The sequence below is a fragment of the Salmo trutta genome, chromosome 4 (genome assembly GCF_901001165.1).
Source record: "Salmo trutta chromosome 4, fSalTru1.1, whole genome shotgun sequence".
In the NCBI taxonomy this organism is placed as follows: domain Eukaryota; kingdom Metazoa; phylum Chordata; class Actinopteri; order Salmoniformes; family Salmonidae; genus Salmo; species Salmo trutta.
Window position 1 is genome coordinate 50,685,351 of NC_042960.1, and position 20,294 is coordinate 50,705,644.

The window sequence follows — 20,294 nt, forward strand, 5'->3', positions numbered from 1 at the left end:
CCTTGCACAGTGAGGCATCTTGAGAAAGCCCTTTCAATCTGCCAGAATGTCAAACAGTCTGCAGGAGTCGACGTAGGCGTGGGAACATAATCAGTGTGTAAGCAAGGCTAGACTGTAGATTGTCTTTGAGTTCCTTGTATTATACTGTTATCCAGTTCACCCGGTTCATAGGTTTACACCTTCCATAGTTTTACAATTGTTTAACGTGACCTGTGGTACACAGTACAAATACTATCTATAAAATGCTAACTTACTGCTCCACAAACACATTTGAATAAAAGGGAGTGGTACCCAGGTGATCTTTGAACCTCAACATGTTCACACCAAACTAAACACACTGATATGCTCAGTCTTCCTTTATGTATACCAGTCTATCTTTATAGGGGCATTCGATCTGGCCCTGGGCTTACAGAGGGAGGAGCTCCTAGGTATTTAGCTCTCATAATTCCCACAGCCAAGCTCCTCAACAGTGAGGGAGATAGTTTTGCTGTCCTGCAGACGTATGAAAATGACACAAGGGACTGTTTGCTGGTTTGGAGGAGTATGGGGATTATTGTTGTGGTGTGCTTTATTTGGCCCCTGCACAGATGGCCAGAGAGCACCACAGAGACATCCAAACGGTAGGTATGACTATCTGTCTCAGAACCACCAGAGTGGTAAGGATCCTTGGCACAAAGGGCACCCCAGGATCCCTAGGAAGTACTGTGATACCTCATTCAACAACCAGTCAGCTGGAGCCATCACCCAGGTAATGCAGGGCTAAATAATAGAGCTTTGCAAAAGAAACCAATTTGCCTGCTATTTTCAACTACTAATGGAGCTTTAAGTTTGTGTCGAACAAAAATCGAAAAATGTATTAATGTGATGCACACAGAGATCACAGGGTACATAGACAAAGGGAGAGTGAATTCAAAAAATCAAAAAATATTTATTGATTCCTCTCAAAAGGGAGCAAAAGGTCCAGACGACAGCACTTTTATACTTCAGTCTTCAAGGTTGTGCGTCCTCCAGATCTGGGTTCAAATACATGTCTATTTGAGTATTTAAAAAAATGCAGTTATATGTACTTTATTGGGTTGTCTCACAAGAATGTCATAGGTTCTTATCACAGGGTTACAGCAGTACTGTACTTTGGAATATAATCATTATGACACATGAAATATCGAAACATACACTACCCTTCAAAGGTTTGGGGTCAAAACACTAGTCTCAATGTCAACAGGCGACTCCGGGATGCTGGCCTTCTAGGCAGAGTTGCAAAGAAAAGGTTGCAAAGAAAAAGCCATATCTCAGACTGGCCAATAAAAAGAAAAGATTAAGATGGGCAAAAGACACTGGACAGAGGAACTCTGCGTAGAAGGCCAGCATCCCAGAGTCGCCTCTTCACTGTTGACGTTGAGACTGGTGTTTTGCGGGTACTATTTAATGAAGCTGCCAGTTGAGGACTTGTGAGGCGTCTGTTTCTCAACCTAGACACTCTAATTTATTTGTCCTCTTGCTCAGTTGTGCACCGGGGTCTCCCACTCCTCTTTCCATTCTGGTTAGAGCCAGTTTGCGCTCTTCTGTGAAGGGAGGAGTACACAGCATTGTATGAGATCTTCAGTTTCTTGGCAATTTCTCGCATAGAATAGGCTTCATTTCTCAGAACAAGAATATACTGACAAGTTTCAGAAGAAAGGTCTTTGTTTCTGGCCATTTTGAGCTTGTAATTGAACCCACAAATGCTGATGCTCCAGATACTCAACTAGTCTAAAGGACAGTTTTATTGCTTCTTTAATCAGAACAACAGTTTTCAGCTATGCTAACATAATTGCAAAAGGGTTTTCCAATGATACATTTGCCAATTATAAACTTGGATTAGCTAACACAATGTGCAATTGGAACACAGGAGTGATGGTTGCTGATAATGGGCCTCTGTACGCCTATGTAGATATTCCATAAAAAAATCTGCCGTTTCCAGCTACAATAGTCATTTACAACATTAACAACGTCTACATTGTATTACTGATCAATTTGATGTTATTTTAAGGGACAAAAAATTAGCTTTTCTTTCAAAAACAAGAACATTTCTAAGTGACCCCAAACTTTTCAACGGTAGTGTACATTCACTCAATCACACCACAGTACAATACTATAATGCATTTAAAATATCCATACTGTACACAATATTACATTATCATACAATATAATATCAAACACATTCTGTCTGGTGATAATAGGCTGGTCTAGACACGGAAGCTGTATTTGAGTATTTGTTATTTACAGTGCCTTTAGGAAGTATTCACCCCCTTGATCCCAAAGTGGGATTGAAATGGATTTAATTGTCATTTTTTGTCAACAATGTACACAAAATACTCTGTAATGTCAAAGTGGAAGAAACATTTTAACATTAGAAAGAAATTATATGAAAAATAAAACACTAATATATCTTGATTAGATAAGTATTCATCCAATACATGTTAGAATCACTTTTTGTCACGAACGTGATGAGAAACGGACCAAGGCGCAGCGTGATTAGAGTTCCACATCTTTTAATAAACAGTGAAACTTCTACAAAACAATAAACCAACAACGAAACGTGAAAGTGGTGGTGCTACATGCACATACACAAAACAATATCCCACAAAGCAGGAGGGAACAATGACACCTTAAGTATGATCCCCAATTAGAGACAACAAACATCAGCTGCCTCTAATTGGGAACCATACCAAGAGCACCAACATAGAAATGAAAAGGCTAGAACACCCCTTAGTCACACCCTGACCTACAGTGAGGGAAAAAAGTATTTGATCCCCTGCTGATTTTGTACGTTTGCCCACCGACAAAGAAATGATCAGTCTATAATTTTAATGGTAGGTTAATTTGAACAGTGAGAGACAGAATAACAACAAAAAAATCCTGAAAAACGCATGTCAAAAATGTTATAAAATGATTTGCATTTTAATGAGGGAAATAAGTATTTGACCCCTCTGCAAAACATGACTTAGTACTTGGTGGCAAAACCCTTGTTGGCAATCACAGAGGTCCGATGTTTCTTGAAGTTGGCCACCAGGTCCTTCACATCTCAGGAGGGATTTTGTCACACTCCTCTTTGCAGATCTTCTCCAAGTCATTATGGTTTCAAGGCTGACGTTTGGCAACTCGAACCTTCGGCTCCCTCCACAGATTTTTTATGGGATTAAGGTCTAGAGACTGGCTAGGCCACTCCAGGACCTTAATGTGCTTCTTCTTGAGCCACTCCTTTGTTGCCTTGGCCGTGTGCTTTGGGTCATTGTCATGCTGGAATACCCATCCACGACCCATTTTCAATGCCCTGACTGAGGGAAGGAGGTTCTTACCCAAGATTTGATGGTACATGGCCCCATCCATCGTCCCTTTGATACGGTGAAGTTGTCCTGTCCCCTTAGCAGAAAAACACCCCCAAAGCATAATGTTTCCACCTCCATGTTTGACGGTGGGGATGGTGTTCTTGGGGTCATAGGCAGCATTCCTCCTCCTCCAAACATGGCGAGTTGATGCCAAAGAGCTCCATTTTGGTCTCATCTGACCACAACACTTTCACCCAGTTGTCCTCTGAATCATGCAGATGTTCATTGGCAAACTTCAGACGGGCATGTATATGTGCTTTTTTGAGCAGGGGACGTTGCGGGGGCTGCAGGATTTCAGTCCTTCACGGCGTAGTGTGTTACTAATTGTTTTCTTGGTGACTATGGTCCCAGCTGCCTTGAGATCATTGACAAAATCCTCCCGTGTAGGTCTGGGCTGATTCCTCACTGATTCCTCACCATCGCCGCCCCCGCCCAGACCCCGGATCCGGCCATGGCGCCGGGCTGAACGCCGTGCCTGGACTGGGCATTGGCGCAGAGGAAGGCTCCAGCCTTGGAGGGGTACTGGATGCCGTGCCTGGACTGGGCACCGGCGCAGAGGAGGGCTCCGGCCATGGAGCTGGGTTGGACGCTGTGCCTGGACTGGGCACCGGCGCAGAGGAAGGCTCCGGCCTTGGAGCGGGACTGGACGCCGTGCCTGGACTGGGCACAGGCGCAGAGGAAGGCTCCTGCCTTGGAGCGGGACTGGACACCGTGCCTGGACTGGGCACCGGCGCAGAGGAAGGCTCCGGCTTTGAAGCGGGACTGGACGCCGTGCCTGGACTGGGCACCGGCGCAGAGGGAGGCTCCTGCCAGGGAGCGGGACTGGACACCGTGCCTGGACTGGGCATCGGCGCAGGTTGCACCAGACTGATGACACACTCCTCAGGTCGAGTGCGTGGAGCCGGCACAGGACACTCCGGGCTGGAGACGCGCACTGGAGGCCTAGTGTGTGGAGCCGGTACAGGTGGCACCGGACTGTTGACACGCACTTCAGGGCGAGTGCGGGGAGCTGGCACAGGACGTACTGGACTGGGGAGGCGCACTGGAGGACTGATGCGTGGAGCCGGCACAGGTGGCACCGGACTGGTGACACGCACTTCAGGGCGAGTGCGGGGAGCTGGCACAGGACGCTCCGGGCTGGAGACGCGCACTGGAGGCCTAGTGCGTGGAGCCGGCACAGGTGGCACCGGACTGGTGACAGGACGTACCGGACTGGGGAGGCGCACTGGAGGCCTGGTGCATGAAGCCGGCACAGGTGGCACCGGACTGGTGACACACACTTCAGGGCGAGTGCGGGGAGCTGGCACAGGACGTACCGGACTGCAGAGGCGCACTGGATGCCTGGTGGTTGGAGCTGGCACAGGTGGCACCGGACTGTTGACACGCACTTCAGGAAGGGTGCGGGGAGCTGGCACAGGACTCATCAGACTGCTGACAGGCTCTTCAGGTCGAATGCCGTGCAGAACACACCTACATAACATTTCTCTCCTCTCTTTCCCAACTTCTCCATCACCTCCCTGACGGTCTCTGGCTCTTCAGGGCGAGTGCGGGGAGCTGGCACAGATGGCACAGGACTGGTGTCACGCTCTTCAGCACGCCTGAGCTGCAGCATACTCCTCGCCAAAGTCATTCTCCGATATCCCTCCTCACACTGCTCCATCGACTCCCAGGCGGGCTCTGGTGGGCTCTCTATGGTCAGGGCGTGACATCTTTGGCAGACATTACAGCTGTCAGTCTTTCGGGGTATGTCTCTAAGAGATTTCCAAACCTGGATTGTGCAACATTTGCTCATTATTCTTTTCAAAGTTGTTCAAGCTCTGTGAAATCGGTTGTTGATCATTGCTAGACAACCATTTTCAGGTCTTGCCATAGATTTTCAAGCAGATTTAAGTATACAACTGTAATTCGGTTACCCAGGAACATTCAATGTCTCCAGTGTAGATTTGACCTTGTGTTTTAGGTTATTGTCCTGCTGAAAGGTGAATTAATCTTCCAGTGTCTGGTAGAAGGCAGACTGAACCAGGTTTTGTGCTAAGCTCTATTTCTTTTTTTATCCTGAGAAACTCTCCAGTCCTTAACCAATTACAATCATACCCATAACATGATGCAGCCACCACTATGCTTGAAAATATTGGGAGTGGTACTCAGTAATGTGTTGGATTTGATTTGCCCCAAACATAACTGTAATGAACACAATGGGACACAGAGAGCTGGTTTCAAGCTCAGGGCACAGCAGGTGTTTATTGTAAAGGACCACAGGAGGAGGCAGGTAGCTGGGTCCTGGGTCCAGAAGGTCATACACAGGGGAACCAAAAAGGCTAAAGTACAGGCAGGGAATAGGCAAAAAGCTTCGTTAGTGAGGCAGGCAAAAATTATCATACGCGGGAGGAGTAAATTACGGGAAAACCAGCGCTCCGAATAGAAGTGTGTTACAAAACAAACAACACCTCACAATGATGGGGTGCAAAGAACTGTACTAAATAGTGTGTGATAATGACATAGAGGTGTGTGAACAGGTGATCAGAATTCAGGTCATTGGGATCTGGACAGTGAGCTGCGTTCAGGGGATCTATGTGTTTGAGAGTGTGAGCTGGAAAGTGGACTGGAAAGTGGTGCTGCGTTCAGGGATCTACGTGTTTGAGAGTGTGAGTTGGAAGCAGACGTTACAATAACACTTTTTATTCAGGTCAAAAAGTGAATTGCTTTACCACATTTTTTTGCAGTATTACTTTAGTGCCTTGTTGCAAGTTTTGGAATACTTGTATTTTGTACAGGCTTCCATATTTTCACTCTGTCAATTAGGTTAGTTTTGTGGAGTACCTACAATGTTGTTGATACATCCCCAGTTTTCTCCGATCCATTCAATTCTGTAACTGTTTTAATGAAATCCCTGAGCGGTTTCCTTCCGGCAACTGAGTTATGAAGGACGCCTGTATCTTTGTAGTGACTGGGTGTATTGGTACACCATCCAAAGTGTAATTAATAACTTCACCATGCTCAAATGGATATTTAATGTCTGCTTTTTTGTTTTTTTACATATCTACCAATAGGTGCCCTTCTTTGCGAGGCATTGGAAAACCTCCCTGGTCTTTGTTCTTGAATCTGTGTTTGAAATTCACTGCTCAACTGAGGGACCTTACAGATAATTGTATGTGTGGGGTACAAAGATGAGCTAGTATTTTAAAAATCATGTTAAAAACTATTATTGCAAACAGAGTGAGTCCATGCAACTTATTATGCGACTTGTTAAGCTCATTTGAATACTTATTGACTCAAGACATTTCAGCATTACATTTCTTATTAATTTGTAAAAAATAAAACAAACATAATTCGACTTTGACATTAAGGGGTATTGTGTTGTTACGTTCTAAGACTCAGAAGAAAGCATACAGCTGCAAAGACAACATATGAAGTCACAAGCACATATATTTATAACCTCCTTCCCAAACAGACCCCCCTTCTGTGTCTACGATGTTGCTGGGCAGGTGGTGTTATCACTCCAGAACCCTGGTACTCCACCACGGAGCTCACCGTTCTTCTTATCAGTCAGGAGAGGCCTTGAGGTTAGGGAGTCAGTCCACAACATAATTGCTGTTCTCATACACAGAGCCAACACTTCTTTCTATTCTATGAAATTAGCCATCTATTCATACTAAGATAATATAATGATATAAAAAATATTGATAAAATATAATGATAGAAAACATATTAAGATATAAGACAGTGTTATAGGACAGTAATTTATGATCTATCAGCTCTAGCATGTGTCTCCTATCCAACCCTTATGGACAGGCTCCCTGTTTACTTTCCCTCTGGCCAAATACCATTGCACATAGATCATTCCATCAAACCGAGAACACATTGATCACTAGGCCACTTATATAGTTATAAACATACTAAAATGTGTTTAAGTCAATTAGTGAGTTTCCAACAGAGTGTAAGCCAATGACAAAAAATCTCAGTTTAATACATTTTAAACTCAGCAAAATGTGGAAAAAAGTCAAGGAGTGTGAATACTTTCTCAAGGCACTGTAAACACTTTTTTCTGTGTATTTGACTATGTTCAAATACACATCCCAAAATAATACTTTTATTTTAGTATTTGAATGGTTATTTGAAAGCAAAACAAATAATAGACCAAATTGCATTCGAAAGTATTTTCAAATACTTATTTCAAATATTATTTTAAAATACCTGAGTTAAATGTATGGGAGTGTATTTGAGTCAGTGTATTTGAGTATTTCCAAATACATTCCAAGTATATTTCCAAATGCATTCCAATATTCAACTACTTGTTTTTTCAAATACAGGTTATCCAAAAACTTGTTTTCAAATGAATTGAAAAGTAATTGAAGTATATGAAATAGTACTTGAACCCAGGTCTTGTGTCCTCAAATGTTCCCCATTGTTCTTTGCTCATGTGTTGATTTAGTGGTAGAATATACCACACCTTGATTTACAACTCAAACAAGCAATGGTTTTGTATTGAAATCTCTGGAATTTCACAACTCAAATGTGTCTGAGCGACTTATACAAAATGGGTTGCTTGGCAGGTCCATATTTACATTTAATTAATTATTATGGACTGCAAGATAGCAGATAAAAAGTGTATGTCCTCCTGACTAAGGTCTTGTTTCACCTTTCTTTAAAAAAATAAAAATTCTGCCAGTCCAAGCCTTCTTCACTTGAAGAATGCGCTAAATAAAAAGTCCAGGATGGGCCAAAACACGTAGCGCTATAGTACTGTTATTATTGACCAAAACTGATCTATATTTTCTATTTTAACTTTTTTGATAAGACACTTTTGCATTCAAAAGGCTGCCTTACCTAATCTGACTTTTCCCCTCCATACAGAGGTGTGGCCCTGGATACTACAGAGAGAGGACAGGGCCTCATAGGGGCCAGTGTGTACCCTGCAACTGTAACAGCCTGTCTAATGAATGTGACGAGCAAACAGGGAGATGTCTGGTGGGTTTCTCTCTCTCTCTGTGTCTATAAAAAAAGTGATTTTTCAGGGGTGCTGCAGCACCCTCAGCAGCCTTAATTGGTCCCACTGGGCAAAAACTGGTTAAATCAACCTTTTTCCCCCGCCATTTCAACAACAAAATTCATTGTCATGATGTTGAATCAACGTCGAAAACTGATTGGATTTTCAAAAAGCAATCAACGTAAAGAAATTTCGTCTTTTTTTTCACCCACCTTTTAACCTAAATCCAATGACATGGTGAATTTTTTTGTTGATATCACATTGAATTCATGTTAGTTGACAACTCAACTAAATGTAAATCAAAACTAGACCTTGAAATGATGTCTATACCCAGTGGGGTACATACGCACACACACATAGCAGGATATGTTTCTCCTGACTCACCAGTTAGGTAAACATATGCACTTTTTCTAACCCATGCTGATCCAGATGGATATAAGTCATATCCACAGATGAGTTTTTATGCCAGACTTGACTAATTCTCAGTACTGTGCTACGACATCATGAACCATACCCCCAACATTCCACAAGCCTGCTTCAGTCATAAACAGAGAGGACACTTTATTTTCCAGAACTGTCAGTACAATACTGATGGGGATCGATGTGAGCGCTGCAAGGAAGGTTACTACGGCAATGCTGCCCAAAAGACCTGTCGTGGGTGTCCATGTCCCTTCAGAGCCAACAAGTCAGTTTCTGTTACACTCTGTTAATGTACAATTAGCTACGTGAGCACACTTGGTTTTATGTTCCCCGGATAAAATATTGGATGAAAACATATAATTACCATTTGGTACTCAAAAGCATTTTTTTTCTCTTTGTGTAGTTTTGCAGTAGCATGTCTGGATATTGGTGCAAATGAAATCGAATGTTTGTGCAAACCTGGCTACACTGGAACCAGATGTGAGAGGTGTGTTTATGTGCTTTTTACAGTACATATAAAAATGTCAATGTCATCTTACCGTAAATATATTTATAACAAAAGTCTATAACTTTCCTCTCCTCTTCCTCCTCCAATCTGGCAGGTGTGCCCCTGATTACTATGGTAACCCAATGATATATGGAGGCAGGTGCCAGCGATGCCACTGTGATGTTACCAGTACCTGTGACCATCTGACTGGAAGTAAGCTCAGGACCCACTTCAGCCGTACAAGAATAGAGAAAATGATCTATGAATTAAAACAGGATGCCTCCTATATAACGATAAAGCTATAGGCTATATATTGAAGAAATGCCTGCATGAAATGTCATGCTGATAATAGTTTGTCTTATTGTAGATTTGGTATAAGTGTTGCTCACTGTGTCTTCTGTCTCTAGAGTGTAAGAAGCCTGATGATTCCGGCTCAAATGACCAATGCATAGGTTTGTGAAGCACACAGTAATACACATTCTCAATGTATAGTGAGCTATTGTCTGTTGTTGCCAGCATGATTCATATTGCATTTCCTCTCGTCCTATTAGACCTAACTAAATGATCTGCTCTTCCTCTCTTTGTGGTCAGAGTGTGACAGCTGTACTCAGGCCTTACTGAATGATTTGGAAAATATGGATGATGGGCTGGAATTGCTAAGGCAGCAGCTTCAGGGCATTGCTTACAACAGCTCACCAGCCAACCTTAACCAGCTGGAAGGTGCCATTAATGAAACAAAGGTCATTTAACACGGTCTTACTGAGGCGCTCTATATATTTGAACACCAAATTGTGTATAATGTACACAATTTAACAAGATGATCACTCCCCTTTGGTATACTCTTGCAGGCTCTGGTTGGAAGGTACAGCACTATTGTGGATGCTCAGGGTCCAAAGGTCAATCTGCTGGAAGCAGAAGTTATGAGTCTGGATCAGGACATAAGCCTACTGGAAGACAAGGTGCCTGAGGCCTGCTATCCATAATCAGATGTCAGATGTAATCCGTTATTTTCCAGAAAAACTATATCCTTTTTACTTGTGTGATCTTACTCTCTCTAGGCAAGTTACTCTCTCTCAGATGCTGAGAATGTCTTGGTGAAAGTGATCCAAACCAAACAGAGAGCCGAGGATTTTATCCCTGAAGCTCAAGATCTTCTAATGAATATAGAAGGTAAACTGTTATTGAAAGTGTTTCAATATGATAATATTGGCATGATAATCCACACCTCTCTTTTTTCCCTCTCAGATCTCCTTCGACAGCTGAGTGAGGCTAATTCTAGTGTAAACAACATCACTGTGGGAGTGGAGGAGGTAGCCAGGATGATGAAGGTGGTGCAGCGCATGGTGAAGGAGATGAGACAGCTTGGCTGCAGTAACCAGACAGAGAAGGCTGCCAGGGAGCAAGAGGGCGCTCACAAACGTGAGACAGGGGCCTTTTGGCTTAGTCTATAGTCACTTATAGTACAGGGCAGCACTTAAATTATCACACTATTGAATAATAAAGGTTATACATTATCAATGTGACACAAATTCTTGACTCACTGTGTATGATAGATATGATTCACAATGCAAAGTGTAATGCATGTGTCTCTCTCAGTCTTGGACTTCATCAAGAACAATATGTCAGCTCCATTAGACGACAACCAGGCTGTAGCCAATGAGACGGCAGAGTCCCTGATGACGTCGGTCTCTGTGTTGAGTGATCTGGCCGTGGCTGTGGCAGAAGCAGACAATACGGTTAACAGGACACGGAGCCTCAACTTCAACAGTACTGACTTCCTAAGAATCCTGATGGTAATGTCAAACACTGAAGTGTAAAATCTGTGAAATATGTTGTAGATCTCAGATACAATACAAAAAATGTTCTCTGCCTTTTTCTGAACATGACAAATACTAAATCATGTCTCAAGTTTCTGTGTTTGACAAGGGGTAATCATTGTTTTCTCTCTATATGTACATTTTCTAGCAACTAAGTGGTGAGCTGGAGAGGAAACGTGATTCAGTCCTTCCTGAAATGAATATGACCAAAGATAAACTGAAGAATATCACAGGCCTTTTGGAAATGATGAAGGAGATGAAAAAGGTATGAAGCAGATGAATTCAAATCGTTTCCAGTGGAAATTCCTATCTCTCTTATTGTGAAGGAGGCATTCAAAATATCATTTAAATATTTCAGGAATACGAGCACCTTGCAGCCGAGATAGATGGAGCCAAGCCCAATCTAACCAAGAGGCTGAATGATATCGCTAAAGCCAAACAGAAGGAGGGCATTGTCGTCATGGCAGAGGAGCATGCAGAGGAACTAAACAGACTGGCAATGGAATTACAAATGTAGGTTGACAGAGTAAGGTCATTAGGTTGGGGGCCTACTTCTTTATACCCCACAGACATGTCCTATGTTGAGACCTTTGTGTGTTCGTGTTTGTATGGGCTAGTATGGGCCACTGTGAGCACTGTATTCCTTGTTATTGCAGGGCAGTGCATAATGCCACCAACAGCTCTGACCTGCAGCATGCTTCAGAAAGCACGGGAGCCTACAGCAGCATCATAAAAGCCATTGAAGAGGCAGAGATGGCGGCCAACCAATCCAAAGAGGCATCCAACAAAGCTCTGAAGGTGATTATTATACTGGTCTGGATGCTGCAGCCACCATTAACCATTAACTTCAAATTCACAACAACATTGAAAATACAGTTAACATACAATCAATAAGTATTTCACATATCTCCAGTAACTTGTATATGTTTCAGGATGTGGAGGAGCAAGGTCTGACCAACAGGTCTGAGGAACTAAAGCATAATGCAAGTAGCTTACTGACAGAGGCCCTGAATGCTGAGAAGGACCTCAGAGGTGTAGTAATCATCCCAATATTTGCTTTTCTAATGACACTAAAGCTACAATAGAAACAAGAAAGTATCATGTTATTTACCCTTCTCAATCCTTCCAGGACATTATATGAGGCAAAGGCTTTGTTATTTGATGTTGAAGAAAGCTATGCACTTTGAACTTGTTAACAGTTTTGTTGGAGGCCAAAACACACTGCAGGATACTGTATGCCCTCGATAAAACACATTCCGTTGTCTCCTTCTGATATCTCCTTCTGATATCTCCTTCTGATATTATCTTATCATATATTACCACTTATCCCCCCCAAAAAATGTACACACAGAGACCTCAGCCAAAGTTGACAACCACAAGCAACGTGTTGGTCAGACCAAGAACAAAAGAAAGATGCTGAGAAAAGATGCTCTCGCAGTTACAGAGAATCTTAAAGAGATTCAAAGAGGTTTGTGTATACAAGATGAAAGATTATGCTTGTGTTTTAATAACAACGCCATGGAATCGATGAGAATGACAGTTTACACATTCTGTGCCACAACATGACCATACTTATGTTATTCATGTACACTATTTGTTTGTGTTTCAGATGACATTGGGAAGCTCATAGACTCTGCCAAAGCAACTGTCAACGCTGCCAATAACACAGTCAATGACGTAACAGACAGACTAAATGATATCAGCTTGGCACATATAATGCTTCCTAATGTCAGTTCAAACATTGGCAGTGTGCTCGATGAGGTTGGCAATGAATGTAAGTACTCATGTCAGACACACAGTACATCTATCCTGTCATGGTATTGAAATTAACCTTCCTCTAATTCTAATCTAAATTCTAACTCTTTACTCTTTAAATTTAAATCCACTTCAGATTCTTGAATTGAATTTGAATTAATGATACAAAGGGAAAGTTAAAAGAAAGTAGTTGGTTGGAGCTGTTTTTCTTTCTCTCCTGACTGGTACAGTGAAGAAATTGAACGAGACATGGCCTACTTTGGAAGACACCCTCAGCAGGGTGCAAAACCTGTGCTCCCAGGCTTCCCCTAGTGTCAGTATGACAGACAGCATCAGGAGAATCAAGGACGTGATAGAGGAGGCCAGAGACATTGTCAAAAGGGTGACACCACATCTAACCTAAAACACTATAGATTCTTCATTCTATTTTGATCGTTTTCCTGTGAACCTTTGTCCTTATATTTTGTCCTTTCTTGACCAAACATGATCACTCCAACCATTACACAATTTTTCTTAGGTCTTTTAGACTGGCTGTATCTGGCTGTCTGTCATATTGAATGTCCATTATTCCTCTCTTGGTGTGTCTCCCCAGCTCTCTATCGGCATGACCTTCAATGGGAAGAGTCACATTGAGCTCCGCCCCCCCACCAATGTTGAGGATTTGAAGGCGTTTACAGCTGCTGAACTTCTTCTCAACCTCCAGGAGACCAAGCCCACTAGGGGGGACCGCAGCCGTAGGCGCAGACAGAACACACAGGATGACAGAAACCTCTTTGTGCTCTATCTCGGCAACAAGGACGTAAGTGGGCCATCTGAGTAAATAGTGTAGTCATAATATCCTAGAGCGTTAATCTTGGAATTTCAATTGATTCCCTAACTATTTTGATACATTTTGTATTGGAGATGCTCAGTATTTTTTAAACTATTCATTTATGGCTTGTTTCCCCCGTTCCAGTCATCCAAAGACTTCATTGGAATGGCTGTAAAGAATAACACTCTCCGCTGTGTATACAAGCTGGGTGGAGTCATACATGAGTTGAACACCGACCACATAACCAGAACCAAAGTGAACTCCACTGTTTTTGACAAGGTCGTCTTTAACAGGTACACCTCTGAGGAATTCTTCTGGATTGATACTAACTTGATGATATGGGACAGTTTGCCCATGATGGAAACAGCTCCCTTGTAATCCCCACTGTGTTTGTCTCCTATTTCTCTAGAGTTTACCAAGATGCTGAGCTCAGTCTCACACACAGGTTCCCATCACAGCCTGTCGATGTGTCTAAGGAGAGTAACCGGCCCAACACGACAGTTGGCCTCCTCAACCTGGACACCAACAGTGTGGTCTTCTACGTAGGCGGTTATCCTGATGCCTTCACTGTAATTACATTCCTCTAATTACATTCCTCTAGGTGTTCTGTGCTTCTGCATCATGCTCATTGTTGATTGTTGAAATCAGAAGTACACTGTAGACATCATCAGGACCAGACCAGTCTTATTCTCCCTATTCAAGTATTGTTTTATTTCATTATGCCCTTCTCTCATTAGCCTCCAGTGGAGCTGCGCTACCCCAAATACCGTGGCGCCATTAAACTGTCTACTATCAATGGTCAATTCTTTAGTCTGTACAACTTCAAGAATGCCATCAACGTAGACAAACAGTCATATATAAAGTAAGAACCAACAAAAGGGACCATCACCTTGATTATAAATCTATAAAAGATGCCATACTGTACGGAATGGGGAATGCTGTCCACATTTTCTAATTTAGCCTGTTATGCTCTGTACCATGACCATACATGAAAAAACATCTTTCTGCTTCAGTGTCAGAATGTATCATGCAATTCCTTCCTTCTTTCAGGGTTAGTGTTAGTCTACAGTCAACAGTGCCTTATTATTTTGACGGCACTGGTTACGGTTTGGTTACGGCCATTAAAGAAATTAAAACCCCGAAAAGAGGAGTGCTCAAGTTCCACACAAACAGCCAGGTGGAGAATGCATTACTGTTTTATAAAGGAAATGAGGTATGTATATTTTGTCCATTCATATATCTGATGTCAGTTAAAAATATTCATTCAGAATCACACACAGAAACGATTGAATAATTAGTACATGTAAATTAATTAAAAATCTGGTTTGCAATGTAAGTCGTGTAATCAATCAAGCTTACAATTTCATCAAGTAGATACAGGAACATCAATGTATTGCAGTTGGACATTAATAAATGTAGTCCTTATTGAGATTTTATGGTTGGTGTGTGTAGAGCAATGTCTTCATAAATATGTTGCTTCATTCACTTGTTTGTTGTATTTCACAGGATTCGTACACTAGTGTTACTGTGGAGAGAGGTTATGTTGTGGTGCAGGGAAGACAAGGCACCCAAGTCCTCAATGCCAAGAGTACTAGAAAAGTTTCACTCAATGTAAGATAGTGTCAGGGACTTACTGTACGGTTTCGTTTTATCTGCATAAACCTGTTTTTTAAAGTTCTGCTTTCTCTCTTAGAATGAACAATTTGTAATAGTCATGGATACAACATTTAAAGTACATGTGACTGGAGTACAAACTGAGATGATCAAAATAGACAACATCATGGAAAGTTTAAAACATTTCTACATTGGGGGTCTACCAGCATCATTAAGAAAAAGGTACAACACTCTGTGAATAGGCTTTCTGTCATAATCTCTTGCAAGAGATACATGCATTTTCCTGGAATGTCAATTATACAATTATCCATGTCATGTCTTTTCTTTCAGAGACAATGTCACAACCCCACCATTCAGAGGATGTATAGATAATGTGATTTTACAATCTAAGGAGATTGAGTTTAACACGACAATTGGTGTCAGTGTTGGATGCCCAACCTCGCTTTTGGTAAACCATCTCTCATTTTGTAAATATGTTTCAGACTGCACAATGTGGAGGATGTTCTAGTTCTAGAATTTTCATGTACAATGTGTTTTCTTTTCAGGGTGTTCGTGAGGCTACTTTCCACCCTGGTGGCTCCCTCTCAGTGGACCCACAGGATTTCTGGACCAACCCTGTGGCCATGGTTTCTTTGGGGTTCAGGACCATGGAGAATAAAGGTGTCCTCCTCAGGACCAGCGAAGAGGTCAGTCCACTATTCAATAATGGTTGAAGAGTCTCTCACAGAGAGCCTCATTCAAAGGCTGCTCTCTGTGTGTCATATTTTAACCTCAAACAGTAGTAAAAGGATCAAAATTAGTTATCAAAATGAATTTAACAGTTTTGTTTTAGAATTATACACTTTTTGTAAACAATATCATCACACCATTTCTTTATCGATCAGCGTCATGGATACCAGCTCTCATTGGTTGATGGCTATGTGATGTTTTACTTTGATGAAAATGCCTTGAAGTCTACCAAGACATACAATGATGGAAGATGGCACTACTTGACTGCATTAAGGAATGGCACACAGTAAGGCATTTTTATTTTCATTGGTCAAGCCGTGCAGAGATGTTTCTCATCTGAAATTGAAATAAACTCTACAATGTTATTGTTGGTTTGTTCCACACACCCACACACAGACATAACAAAAGCTCTGTGATTTCCTTAGATTGGAGTTGAGGGTTGATAACGGTGATTTGGGCCAGCATCAAACCACCCCCCAAGACAAGCCCAATGAACAGCAGGTTGTGTTGGGAGGAGAGACCTTCAGGGGCTGCCTGGCTAACCTTCATATCAGGAGGTCTGATTCAAAAATACAACACTATAGTCACACTATAGTTATAACGGTAAAAAATGTGAAAAACTCAACTTCTATGAGGTGATATTATGATTCAACATTGTGGTCATTCCAATTTGTGACAATTTGAGGAAAACTGATCTTACTACGACTGAGATATGTGGTTGCCTCATCTAGCTAGGTTAAGATCAATGCACAGACTGTAAGTCACTCTGGATAAGAGCGTCTGCTAAATGACTAAAACCTTTAAAAAAAAGAAATTTAAATGTGTTTAAATTATTATCAGCTACAGTGTTTTCTCTAATTAATTAAGTCAGTTGTGGAAAGTAAAAATAACTGATGATGTGTTTTTTGTCATTCTATCTGTTTGTGCTCTGACACAGGCCTGAAGAAGGCTTTATTCTCGCTGACTTCAGCTCATTCACCCAGAAGGGAGATGTGATCCTGGGGATGTGCAGACTACAGCCCCCTCCTCAGGCCATATGGGAGCCAGCAGGCCTTCAAGACAGGCCCAAGAAACCCAAACCAGTGAGTATGGGAATATTTCCCAAAGTTGATTCAAGCATATGTTAACCATCAGGCTATTCATGGTAAAAGTGTGCAGTAAGGAATATGTTGGCTCTTTTCATTTTCCTGTAAAGTTTTAGGCTCTCACTCAAGCGACAGCGGTGTAACTTTGGTTTGGTCTTGAAGCACAACTTCTAAAATAGCCAAGAGATAACTTCAAATGATCAAAATCAAATTTTCTCCGAAATATTTTACAGGCTTGTAATGCTGCAGTGAACTGGTCCTTTATTATTCATGTCAGTACTGATAGTTTTGTCATCGTATTACTATGTAATACAATTGTATAATACAGTAATTACAAAGTAACTACACAAGAATAGAGCAACTTCATGTACAATATTACTGTATTGGTACATTAGTAATGTGTATCCTCTCCCCCACCCTCCTCTATCTGGCTGAAGAGATCTGGTGCTGTGCATACTGAGTGCAGACTGCCCAAAGTGTCTGACCCCCAGGCCTACCAGCTAACTGGGGCTGCTAGCTGGCTCAGTTACATCATCGCACCTGAAGAACTTAATTTCAGGTACAGCAGGTCAAATGCTGGTCCTCGTATCCACATTCCATTAAAAAAAACATTCTCTGCAGATTTATTTTTCTATTATTTAACCGTTATAAGACCTATGAAACAGACAATCCGATTGTACATCTGTGGCTTGCTTGTTTCTCTTGCTAGGCCTCACTTCTCCCTGGAGATCAGAACCAGGTCATCTGAGGGGCTGTTGCTCCATGTCTCAGGGAACGGGGACATCTCCCAAGTCTCTCTGTACATGACCAACGGCAAGATCAAACTCTCACTGGGGAAGGACAGAGTCATCCACAACAAGAATAAGAGCAACGATGGAAGATGGCATACAGTAAGCTGTTTAATAACTGTTGAGATATCAGGTCTCAATATTAGGATAATTAAATGAAGTCATAATAATCATTTTTAGTTTCAGGTCATTCTAAATAGTGCAAAATGTACACTGTACCTCACAGCCACAGCTGAGAGATTTATAAGTGTAAAGCAGTTGATAAGTGGCCTGTCTGTGTGCAGGTAATGGTCAGTGTGGAGAAGAACACTTTCCACCTGGTCGTGGATGGTTTCCGTGTGCCTGATGGTATTCTACCTGCAGAGGAGGGTTCCTCCTTAGCCCTGCAGAACCCGGTCTATCTGGGCAGTGACCCTGCCTCCAAAACCTCTTGGGCTCAGGTAAGCAAGCAGACACGGACTGTAACGGCGTCTAAACAAATCAGACACAACACAATGTGAGGGTGTGATTGTGATTCTCCTGTAGGTTTGTATCTGGTGCATAATTACCATATTTACTATGACATCTATATTTACATCCTGGAAAATGTGTGCTTGGTTTTAAAATGATGTCCATCTGTATCTCTCTCAGGGTGACTCTCTTCCCAAGAAGAGTGTGATTGGCTGTATACGCCTTTTCAAAGTGTACAATGTTCTGGTTGGTGAACCAGCCGCCAATCACGGGGCCCCGCCCTGCTTTGATGGGGCAACAGAGGCGGGGGCATACTTTGCTGGCACAGGGCATGTGGTCTTAGGTGTGGACTTTATATATTCATTAACAAAAAATACTACAATTGTGGTGTCTTAGTTGTGAGCATTATTGCTTTAATTAATCATTTCATTCATCCAATAACTCTGATAAAGATACTTTGTGTTTTAGATAAGTTCTTTACTGTGGGCTCCCGTTTTGAGCTGACCTTTGAGGCTCGCCCACGGAACACTACAGGCCTCCTCTTCCATGCCAGGGGTCGTCATAGGAGCAGCCTAAGTGTCTTCATGAGGAAAAACAAGGTTCTTTTAAACCTCATCAACTTGTATATGGGACTGTGGAGTTGGATACAGTGTAAGCCTGAAGTATATTGAAATGTGTGGAAAACTTTGGAATATCATTTTTGCTCTGAATCTCAGGTGGAGGTCCACGTGAATGATGGGTTAGGTGACTACAGTGCATCTGTGACACCTCAACAAAACCTGTGTGATGGCACATTCCATGTTATTGCAGGTACATATCCCTCTCACATCAACCATTGATTTATCCTCATACAGTACAGACACCAGCATATTTTTTTACAAGGACTCGGAAGGATCTTCTAATAGCCAGTCCATCTACTGTATTCCTCAGTGTCCAAACAGAACAATGTAGTCCAACTGAACGTGGACTCAGAGTCTCAGCGAACGGTCGGGCCTTCCCACTCCTCCTACACAATGACTAAGGATTCCCTCTACATTGGTGGCATGTCCGGTAAATTCATTCAGCAACACTACCCATTGCATCTCATAAAAAAATCCTCTGAATCGAAACACTTTCCAAAAATTGGTAGAGCATGTCAAACCTTGATAAACAGCTTCTGACAGTTCTATAAACACATCAATATGACTTTTATGCTTTCCCCCCTATACAGGCACATCAAAGCATAAAGGAGTGCCAATCTCTTCTTCGTTTGTTGGCTGCTTGCGGCACATAAAGGTCAATAAAAAGCCTGTTGTTTTTAAGACAGCCTCCAGTGTGGTCGGCCCTGTGAACATCAATGAATGCCCAGCAGACTAAGGGGATGAAATCAATGAGTGTTGCCCCAGATTACCTAATTCGCTGAACCACTGAGTTTATCTGTCTATGACTCAGCGGTTAACAGCTGCAAATATGTGTAATAGATAGACACTCACCTCTTCATGTGCAAATTATACCACTAGAGGGCACTGCAGTGCTCTTATTACTGTGTTGGCTTTGCAAGGTAATTCACACTGTTGGGGTTTAAGGCAATGTTTTCAGTGTTTCATGAATTGAACATTCACACCTTTAAAATTACAGTGACAGTGATTTTGATGTATTCTATGAATTAACAGGAAGAAATACCTCTCAAGATGAGCTGGAACACAAATGTTATCCCTAGTGAGGCTAAAATATAATTGATATTATTTCAAAAACCATGTCTCACCTTGATCAGTCTACAGTTTCATTTCAATGAAATTACCAATGTGGAATAGACGTGAATTGATTTTTGTGTCCAGTGGGTTGCTGCTGTAAAAATGAAATTGCAATTGCACAATCCGTTTCAATATACTAAAAGTTAAGGTTTAACCAAATGCTTGTCAAATCCAATAAAAGGAATACCAAACTTAACACCTGACCAATGTTCCCAATATTATGATTGGACTAAACTCCCATTGGCATGCC

The 20,294-nt window shown here is 42.0% G+C and overlaps 1 protein-coding gene across 2 annotated transcripts; it reads left to right on the top strand.

The window, feature by feature from the left end:
- The first annotated feature begins 404 nt into the window (after nucleotides 1-404).
- lama3 (laminin, alpha 3) lies at nucleotides 405-20,247 on the top strand. 2 transcript variants are annotated; one of them, XM_029751152.1, is made up of 38 exons: nucleotides 405-748; nucleotides 8,223-8,336; nucleotides 8,928-9,040; nucleotides 9,179-9,262; nucleotides 9,378-9,475; nucleotides 9,670-9,714; nucleotides 9,854-10,002; nucleotides 10,111-10,221; nucleotides 10,321-10,432; nucleotides 10,508-10,681; nucleotides 10,859-11,055; nucleotides 11,228-11,344; nucleotides 11,438-11,592; nucleotides 11,736-11,877; nucleotides 12,012-12,111; nucleotides 12,431-12,547; nucleotides 12,689-12,853; nucleotides 13,065-13,216; nucleotides 13,427-13,633; nucleotides 13,790-13,938; nucleotides 14,055-14,214; nucleotides 14,383-14,507; nucleotides 14,696-14,858; nucleotides 15,152-15,256; nucleotides 15,339-15,481; nucleotides 15,590-15,707; nucleotides 15,805-15,945; nucleotides 16,144-16,274; nucleotides 16,414-16,545; nucleotides 16,926-17,070; nucleotides 17,511-17,632; nucleotides 17,783-17,963; nucleotides 18,146-18,301; nucleotides 18,492-18,654; nucleotides 18,780-18,910; nucleotides 19,028-19,121; nucleotides 19,242-19,361; nucleotides 19,522-20,247. In XM_029751152.1, the coding sequence occupies exons 1-38, from the start codon at nucleotides 503-505 to the stop codon at nucleotides 19,665-19,667; spliced, it is 5,223 nt and encodes a 1,740-aa protein (XP_029607012.1). In that variant the 5' UTR covers nucleotides 405-502; the 3' UTR covers nucleotides 19,668-20,247. The 2 variants fall into 2 exon arrangements, with proteins under 2 accessions (XP_029607012.1, XP_029607013.1); XM_029751153.1 differs by having other exon boundaries at nucleotides 405-620.
- Nucleotides 20,248-20,294: the final 47 nt, after the last annotated feature.

What these genes read in the sequence shown, in the direction of transcription:
- lama3 (XM_029751152.1), top strand. Translation starts at nt 503, where the DNA reads ATGAAAATGACACAAGGGACTGTTTGCTGGTTTGGAGGAGTATGGGGA. An exon ending in GCATTAAGGAATGGCACACA is followed by an intron (nt 16,275 to 16,413) that starts GTAAGGCATTTT and finishes TGATTTCCTTAG; the next exon opens with ATTGGAGTTGAGGGTTGATA. An exon ending in TCTTCATGAGGAAAAACAAG is followed by an intron (nt 18,911 to 19,027) that starts GTTCTTTTAAAC and finishes TCTGAATCTCAG; the next exon opens with GTGGAGGTCCACGTGAATGA.